Source organism: Sinocyclocheilus grahami, unplaced genomic scaffold (assembly GCF_001515645.1).
Source record: "Sinocyclocheilus grahami isolate Dianchi unplaced genomic scaffold, SAMN03320097.WGS_v1.1 scaffold47.1, whole genome shotgun sequence".
In the NCBI taxonomy this organism is placed as follows: domain Eukaryota; kingdom Metazoa; phylum Chordata; class Actinopteri; order Cypriniformes; family Cyprinidae; genus Sinocyclocheilus; species Sinocyclocheilus grahami.
Window position 1 is genome coordinate 787,920 of NW_015505226.1, and position 9,203 is coordinate 797,122.

At 38.8% G+C, this 9,203-nt stretch overlaps 1 protein-coding gene across 1 annotated transcript in view; it reads left to right on the forward strand.

Annotated features, from left to right (window-relative positions):
• The window catches only part of slc29a3 (solute carrier family 29 member 3), a 10,352-nt gene extending 2,087 nt beyond the window's left edge, over positions 1 to 8,265 (forward strand). Inside the window, exons 3-7 of the mRNA XM_016268591.1 lie at positions 461 to 864; positions 4,355 to 4,437; positions 5,472 to 5,698; positions 5,855 to 6,017; positions 7,526 to 8,265. Coding sequence (XP_016124077.1) covers positions 535 to 864; positions 4,355 to 4,437; positions 5,472 to 5,698; positions 5,855 to 6,017; positions 7,526 to 8,150 — 1,428 coding nt within the window. The 5' untranslated portion in view covers positions 461 to 534 and the 3' untranslated portion in view covers positions 8,151 to 8,265. The remainder of the gene's footprint in view (positions 1 to 460; positions 865 to 4,354; positions 4,438 to 5,471; positions 5,699 to 5,854; positions 6,018 to 7,525) is intronic.
• The last annotated feature ends 938 nt before the right edge of the window (positions 8,266 to 9,203 follow it).

Sequence of the window (9,203 nt, forward strand, 5' to 3'; positions counted from 1 at the left end):
AGCCCAATTGAGCATCTCTGGAGAGACCTAAAAATGGCTGTCCACCAACGTTTACCATCCAACTTGACAGAACTGGAGAGGATCTGCAAGGAGGAATGGCAGAGGATCCCCATATCCAGGTGTGAAAAACTTGTTGCATCTTTCCCTAAAAGACTCATGGCTGTATTAGATCAAAAGGGTGCTTCTACTAAATACTGAGCAAAGGGTCTGAATACTTAGGACCATGTGATATTTCAGTTTTTCTTTTTTAATAAATCTGCAAAAATGTCAACAATTCTGTGTTTTTCTGTCAATATGGGGTGCTGTGTGTACATTAATGAGGAAAAAAAATTAACTTAAATGATTTTAGCAAATGGCTGCAATATAACAAAGAGTGAAAAATTTAAGGGGGTCTGAATACTTTCCGTACCCACTGTATGTTTTTATTGCTACCCCTCATTGCTATTTTTCTCTCCTCCAGCATTAGTTTATCCTGGTCACCCTCACATCCCTTGGATTCCTCCATTTCCCTCCCTCCATCCTGTCTCTTTGAGAATGGATGGTCAGCAGTCTCTACAGGCCAGTGTGAACTCCTCTTACATTCCCACCACAATCTCCTCCATGTGTGACGAAGAGCTTTCAGAAGGTGAGGCGGTGGGAGGCGACACTTCCCCTTTGCTTTCCCAACAGCAGCCGGCAGGGCCCCTGGCGGCCCGTCACTGCCCGGAGGACTCCTACAATCTGGTGTACATCATCTTTTTCCTGATGGGCATCGGCTCTCTGCTGCCATGGAATGTCTTCATCACAGCCAAACAGTACTGGCTCTACAAGCTTAGTAACGGCTCCAGCCCCGCTGCTCAAGAGGAACCTCACAGTGAACTCAGCGTAAGTCTGTTAACCAATTAGAAAACTTTTATTTATTAATTACTAGTGGTTGCCCGATATATCGTCAAAGCAGAAGCTGGACTTTTATTTTGCCAACGTGCATGACTTTAAAAAAAATCTAACAACCACTGTTATTTACATGCTTTTATTTATTAGTCTTGTAAAAAAATATCCTGTTCAAATTTATGGCAAAACAACAACAACCAAACAACCTGACAGCTGTGGTTGCCAGATATGCACCATGCAAAATACGTTAACACTGTAAGGCATTACATATTGCTGCCTGTATATTTTACAACTTAAATAGAATATTAAATTACCAATCTACTTGAAGTACCAAAATCTGCTTTTTACCTTAGAGGGGTCATATGACGTTGCTAAAAAAAACATTGTTTTGTTTATTTGGTGTAGTGCAATGTGTTTACGTGATTTAAGGTTAAAAAAAAAACACATTATTTTCCACATACTGTACATTATTGTTTCTCCTCTGTGCCCCGCCTTTCTGAAACGCGTCGATTTTTACAAGGCTCATCGGTCTGAAAAGCGAGGTGTACTCTGATTGGCCAGCTATCCAGTGCGTTGTGATTGGCCGAATTCCTCAAGCGTGTGAAAGAAATGATACGCCCCTTACCAGGATCAGGAAACAGTCCTCCATAAAATGTGCTGAACACATCTGAATATTTGGGTTGAAGTGTTCTGGAACAGTGTTGTAAATACAACTTAACCACTGATTTCTAGTTGTGTCCTCTTTTGGAAGACCAAACAAAGTCGTTTGGCTTTTGCAATGAAACAACACACAACGTCTCCACGACATGGCGGCGGCGGCAGCAACAATACTACAGCGAGAATCAAAGTTACGCCTTCTTTCTTTGCGTGAACATTTGGGCAGTGTTATGCAAATCTTCCCACACAGTGATGTAGACATGTGGGGGCGTGTTTAAACGAGGCGTTTTAGGAGGGCGTGGACCAGTCTTAACTTTTATAAAGAATATCTCTTGGGGTTTGAGACTTTAATCTTTGCGACTTTACGGATCTTCTCTATGCACAAACAGCTTTTAACACTCCAAAGACAACGGGAAACATGAAATCGCATCATATGACCCCTTTAAAATGTACTGATAACCACCATAATAATGCAGGTGGTAAAACAGAAATCAGAGTTCATCTGTGGCCTGTCCATAAAACATGGTGCACAGGGTCACACACACAAAGACAAAAAACACCATCAGGGTAACACATTTGTAACTAAAGTAATGCAGTAAACTAAATAACAGAAAATGTAACACAAAACACCCTACTGTACATTACTGATAACAAAACTAGAAGAAGCACAGCTGAAATGAAATGCGATCATATGTGATGTGTCACACTGAGAGTTCTGGCCATGCCCTTTTCCAGTTTTTTTGCCTTACGTTATATGGTAATACATAGTTTTTACTTCCAAACACTGTACATTTGACAGTATAGAATTACAGTAGAATTGAATTAAAACCATTTACAGATTTTCACTGTAAATGGTAAGGTAAATTACAGTAGGACAATTGACAGGATTTTATTGTAGCGTTGTAAAGTTTTTTTTTTTTTTCTCCTGTAAAAATAAAAACGTTTCCATTGCAGTTTTGCAAAATATTCCCTTTTTCGACTTGCCTGAAAAGCCACCTCATGCGAGCGTAAAAACGTTTTTGCGATATATGGGCGTTTTTGCTAAATGTATGCGTTTCCATTAGGAGTATTTTCAATTCGCAATTTTAATTCGCGCAATTTGAAGGGTAATGGAAACGCAGCTAATGACTCAAAAAAAAAGGTACAGTGCAACTTTGAAGAATAGTAAGTCTTCCACTGTATATACATTGTGCAGCCAAGTGTACAATGCTAAAGCGAGTCAGATGACACAGAAAGTGTTTGTCTCAGGCACGAGTGTCACCTACTTGTTACAACGCTGAACAGTTATTTAAAGCAGTCACAACATGTTTCTGCAATTTCTGCTCACCCCAGCATTCTCAAGGTCTTGTGATATTTGACAGAACTGATGTTTCTTTAATATGCAGAAGCACAGGCTCTCTTTTGCTCCTTTAGTGTGTTAAAAGCTAGTAATATTGGGTAGAATCTGTCCTCTTTTGATGGTGGTGATAGTGTGTGGTTTATAGTTAGTTTACTATTTCTTTCCTTCTTGGTCTTTGGAATTGATCTGATTTTGGCCACTGGCTGCACTTTCACGTTTGTTTCTAAATAGATTGAATCAGAAGGCTGAGGTGCATCCTGGGATACTGAAGTGTGTTGGATTTTATGTTGGTATTTCCCTCTTAGTTGCCAGGGTGGCAAAGACAGACCACATTATTTTAAACGGGAAGAAAAACCATCAGGTTTCATTAAATGGGTTCTATTATTGGCATCAATAACTTTTAAGTTAAGTTAAGCATTTTTAGTTAAGTTGTAGATTTAGTTAACCAGAAATCTGGTTATATTATTATTATTATTATTTTATAATAACTCATTAGAAGTTGTGAGTTCATGAGTTCTGATTTAATAATCCTTTTTCTGTTTGTCACTCTCACTTCTGCCCAAACTCAGGAAATGGTGAAAGTGAAAGCGTATCATTTACTTAATAAGACTCTTTTATAGATCATCAAGAGCTCTGATCACCTTTTTGTTTTGAGCATGTGGCATATTTCTCAATGAGATCCATCACTTAGGATGATTCAAACATTTATTGCTTTGCTTTAAGGGTACATTTTATGAAAGCATGTCCTTCTGACGTTACATTCATGATAATTAAAGGGATAGTTCACCCAAAAAATGAAAATCAGTCATGATTTCCTCACCCTAAAGTTGTTCCAAACCTGTACGAGTTTCTCTCAACTTTTTTTTTTTTTTTTTTCTTCAAAATATCTTTTGTGTTCAGCATGAGAGATTCATGCAGGTTGGGAGCACCTTGGGACCAAGTAAGTGATGACAGAATTTGCCAATCGTTTTTGGATGGACTATCCCTTTAAGGGCATTTTCTTTCCAAATGAATTATTATTGAGATTTTCTGGTATAGTTTTCCCAAAAATGTATATTCTGTCATGATTTACTCACCCTTCTATCATTCCAAAACTGTATGACTTTGTTTCTACTGTGGACTATAAAAGAAGATACGTTGAGGAAAGTCTGAGTCCCTTCAATAGGGCTATTTAAAAAAATACACCAAGCACTGCTTATAGCATTTTAACTATGAAGCACTGATTTTTACTTACTGTATTTTTTCTGTCTAAAGAGTGATTTTTTTTCAGTGGCCGACATCTAGAGGTGATTCGTATAATGTCAATACACAAAGACAGCCAATTAAACTTACATACAAGTGCTGAAATTAACATTTATTTTATACAGGATTTCCTCAAAAATATTTGGAATGACTGGCATTATCGCTTACATCACTAATTGTGATACATGTATTGATTATGAGTGACTTACGCTTCTTCTTCTTTCTTTTTTTTGGTCTGGTGTGCAGGACTACTTTGAGAGTTACATCGCCATCGCTTCTGCTATTCCCTCAGTGCTGTGTCTCATCCTCAACTACCTCCTGGTCAACAGGTAAAACAAACCTGTAAATCTGCACACTTCACTTTCTGTATTGTCCATTGTTAAAAGTAAAGGGGGTGTTTGCAGGAATGCCATAGAAGAAGCGTTTTGGGTTCCCCAAAGGACCTTTCAGTGACCAGAACGTTTCAATAATCTGAAGAATTTTTTTTTCTTCACTATAAAGATCCGTATGTGCAATGGAAGGTTCCATGAGTGTTAAAGGTTTTTCATGGAACCATTAATGCCAACAACGAACCTTTATTTTTGAGAGTGCAGGAGGGAGATTCTACACTGGTTGAAAGGTAGTATTAGTTTGTCTTCCTATAAAAGCCAAAAATGTTTTCTAACAGTTTGCAATTTCTTGTGCAGCACAAACAAAGCATCTCTGGCTGAGCCTAAATTGAATCAGTTCACACACACACACACACACAGTGTCCTGTTCAAGTGTACTGTGGTACCTTTGTAACTGTTGCAAATTCCTGTGCTCTCAGAGAATAAAGGCTCACTGTGTTTCTGATGTTCATCTCCAGACTTCTCTTTTTTGTGGCTTTGTTGTGAACATTGAAATTATCGTTGAAAATAAGATGTCTGTTTTGTGTGAAGACTAACTGAATTGGGGTGAGCGATTGGATCATACAAACAAGGATGTCAAAAATATTTGAATGCTGACCCTCTGCATTGATGTAAACCGGTAAACAATGACTTAATTGGCTTCAGAACATTCCCTTACTTATTCAAGGAATAGTAGCAGCATGTCAACAAGCAAAAAGAAAGTTTTGTCCTTAAAGCCCCCTCGTTGCATTTTACGAAAATCCATATTGCGTCCATATTTGACCTCAAAGCATGTCATTTCCCACACTCTCCTTGCAAAGTTTGGGAACCATGGGTCGACCGAATCAAGTTCCCTTGCTTTGAATGGTTTCAAACCGCTTGAATGTTTAATTTGGCAAGATTTCAAAACATGCAAATGTCAGATCTTCTAAAGTGACAATTCCATCAGCTGTCCTGATGTGGCGCTTTCACACTGGCCCCGGTATTTCTTTCAGGTTCTCCTCTCGGGTGCGGATACTGTTCTCTCTCCTGGTGATCTTGGTTGTGTTTGTGGTCACCACAGCGCTGGTGAAAGTGGACATGTCTGGCTGCAGGATGCAGTTTTTTGGGGGTACGCTGGCCAGTGTGGCGCTGGTCAGCGGGGCGTCCAACATCTTCTCTGGCAGTGTGTTCGGTATCAGTGGCCGCTTTCCCATGAGAATATCTCAAGCAATCATATCAGGTACCACTACATTTTCCACTAAGTGTTCATCCTCTGGAGTTGAATGAATGGAAATCAGTGCTATTCATCTCTAAATATACAAAAATAAAATTCCACATGCCAACAGCACAATGTATAATGGAGCCACAAGACTAAGCTTGTGTCTTTTGTCTTCAGGTCAGGCCATGGGCGGCACTTTGAGTGCATTGGCATCAATAGTAGACCTGGCTGCCTCGAGTGACGTGACCGACAGTGCACTGGTGTACTTCATCACAGCGGACATCTTCACTCTTGTCTGTATCGTCATGTACCTGCTGCTGCCCAGACTGTCTTACTCAAGGTGATCGAGTTTCCTTAAACCCATTAAAGCTATGACATTTCTATCATTGGACTTTATAACCACTTAGCCATTATGAATATTTCACGACACTAAACATTTGACCCTACAAATACAAAAGGAGCATTGTTTTCTTTCATTTATCTCGTGAGTATCTCCCATATAAAACCTCACCATATGATATTCTCAGAGCTCTTTGTTGAAAGATGAGCAGAAAGAGGAACTGTGCTGCTGGTAGTGAATCCATGAGTTTCGTCAGCGGTCTGGAGTCAAACCGCAGTTTCGTGACACAGCTGTGATGTAGAGATCAGCAGTTGCTGATGTGCCAACATACTGTTATTATAGACTTGGGTTAGGGATCTTTCAAAATCCTACATCCACTAAAATCAACCTGATGTCTGCTGATAATCAAATCTGTCATTCACAAAAGGAGAAGTGTATCGTTTCCAATACAAAGGAGACTCTTTCAATGGCCAAAAATGAAATAAAAGAGCCATTGATGTATAATTGAAGTCCATATGACTTTTGTATCATATTCCAAATCTTCCAAAAACATATGATAGAATTGTGTGACGAACAGCTGTCAAATCTCATTCAGATTTTCATTGTATGTTAAAGAGCATCTTGGAGATTCTGCGAAATATCTCCTTTGTTCCACAAAAGAACGAAGGCTATAAATGTTTTAGAACAACATGAAGATGAGTAGATGATGATAGAATTTTTGGATGAAAATTATTGATGTAAGTGCAGTACTCAAAGTTAGCATTAAGTGGCATGTTGTGATTATATCTAGCATCACAAGCAATGATTTAAACTATAATGCAAGAGAAGCACTTATGTTTTGTCTATATATCATTGCTTGTAAATCCTTACTTTCAAGAACCTATTTGATTTGATCTAGTCAGAATAGAATAACATTCTGAATATATTCTTTTGATTTGTGGTTTGGGGTCAGTAAGTTTTATTATTTTTTTTTTTTTTAAGAAATTAATACTTTTTATTTCGCATGACGTGTGCATTAAATTGATCAAAAGTGACAGTCAAGACATTTATGATATTACAAAAGATTTCTATCTCAAATAAATGATGTTCCTTTGAACTTTCGATTCATCAAAGAATTCCGGAAAAAAAACATGCATCATGATAAAAAAATAAATAACATAAACCGTACAACAGCTTTCAACATTGATAATAATCAGAAATGTTTCTTGAGCAGCAAACCATCATATTAGAATGATTTCTGAAAGATCGTGTGAAGCTGAAAACTATGTATGATGATGCTGAAAATTCAGCTTTGCCATCACAAAAATTAATCCAACTTTAAAGTACATTAAAATATAAAACGGACCGGTACACCACCTAAACATTTTTGACTTTAAGCACCACAACAAGATGTTTAATTAAGGAATGGGAAATATATTAATCGCAGTCAATGTCTGTATGTATTTTGTGGCATCACTGATCATAATAGCAGTGTAAACGGGACGTCTGTCTGTCTCTCCCTCTCTCAGATACTACATGGAAGTAGCAGCTGTACCCTGTAGTGAGTCTAACAGCCACAGCAGCCGCTCCGACTCGTCCTCTGGATCCGTGCCGCCCCTCAAACCCATCCTGAAGAAGACCTGGCTTCTGGGCAGCTGCGTCTTCTACGTTTTCTTCATCTCCATCATGATTTTCCCTGCTCTTTCCTCGGGGATCCAGTCCATGAATAAAGACTCTGGAAGCCCTTGGGCTACCACATACTTTGTGCCTCTGACTAGTTTTCTACTGTACAACGTTGCAGACTTCTGCGGCCGCCAGGTCACGGCCTGGTTGCAGGTGCCGGGTCCCACCAGCCGCATGCTGCCATTGCTGGTGGTCTCCAGAAGCGCCTTGGTTCCTCTCTTCATGTTCTGCAACTATCAGCCCCGGTACCATCTGCACAGTGTGTTCTTTGCACATGACCTCTTCCCCGTGGTCTTCGTCTGTCTGCTGGGGATTTCCAACGGGTACCTGGGCACACTGCCCATGATCTACGGGCCCAAAGTGGTGCCGCGGGAGCTGGCTGAGCCTGCGGGGGTCGTCATGTCCTTCTTCCTCACGCTGGGGCTTGCTGTGGGGTCAGCCTTCTCTGTGGCGCTCGTTCACTCTATCTGAGTCTAAATGACTGGCCTTTTAGACTTAAAGTGTTGCCACAAGACTGATCGTTTACACTACAGCACTCAAGAAGACCTTTGACAATTTAAAAAAATCATTTTCATATTTTTTTGTTACAGTTTTTATGCATTTTAATGTTTTTTTTCTCTTGTGCTTTTCTAATTGCTTTTACTGTCAATTTTAAGTTGAATTTTATTATTTTTATTTTTCAGAAAATATGCAATCATGTTCGGGGTCGATTTTGATCTTTATAATAAAACAACTGTATCAACAAACAAAAGAAGCATTGCATGTTATTTTCCTGCAATAATACACCGGCACAACCTGCTCTTACAGTGCCTTAAGGGTTTTAGTCCTGTTTACGACGTGATATTTATTGTGAAAGTGCATTTTCAAATTCAATGCAAAAAATATAGCATATCTAACTTTAAAAATAAAATAAAAAACTTAAAAATAGAAACCTGTCATCTGTACAAATTTTTTTTTTCTTAATCTTTTTTTTTTCAGAAAATGAAAGCTTGTTTAAATATGTTTATTAATTTTGTAGGCAAATATAAATTGTCAAAAATTCAAAATAGCTGAAACAAGTAGTGATGCACCATGTACTTCTGGAATGTAAATATGTGATTGAAGGGTTAATTAAAGAGACCATTACAAACATGCAGTATCCTGAAATGTCACACTCCTGACCAGTGAATGTAATCTAGACCGTTATTGTAACCTCTGTCTCGCCTCATTAGCCGTGCATGAGGAACAGCTGTCCATTCTTCTGCGTGAATATCCTGCAGCAGTTCTGCGAGCTTGTAAAGCTGTGATGAGAGGAGATGCAGCTTAGCAGCGGTTTGTGTGGTCTTTGTGATGCTCATGGAGGTGTGAGTTAAAGCCCACCCACACATACAAACTAACCAGAGGATTCAGGACCACCACATGTAGACCAAAATATCAGAGTTCCTCAGAAACATGGTATGTACACACATATTCCTTTAATACTAATTATTGTTTTATTAATAAAACGACCATCTACGGTAATAATGCCGTGGATTAATTGTGTTT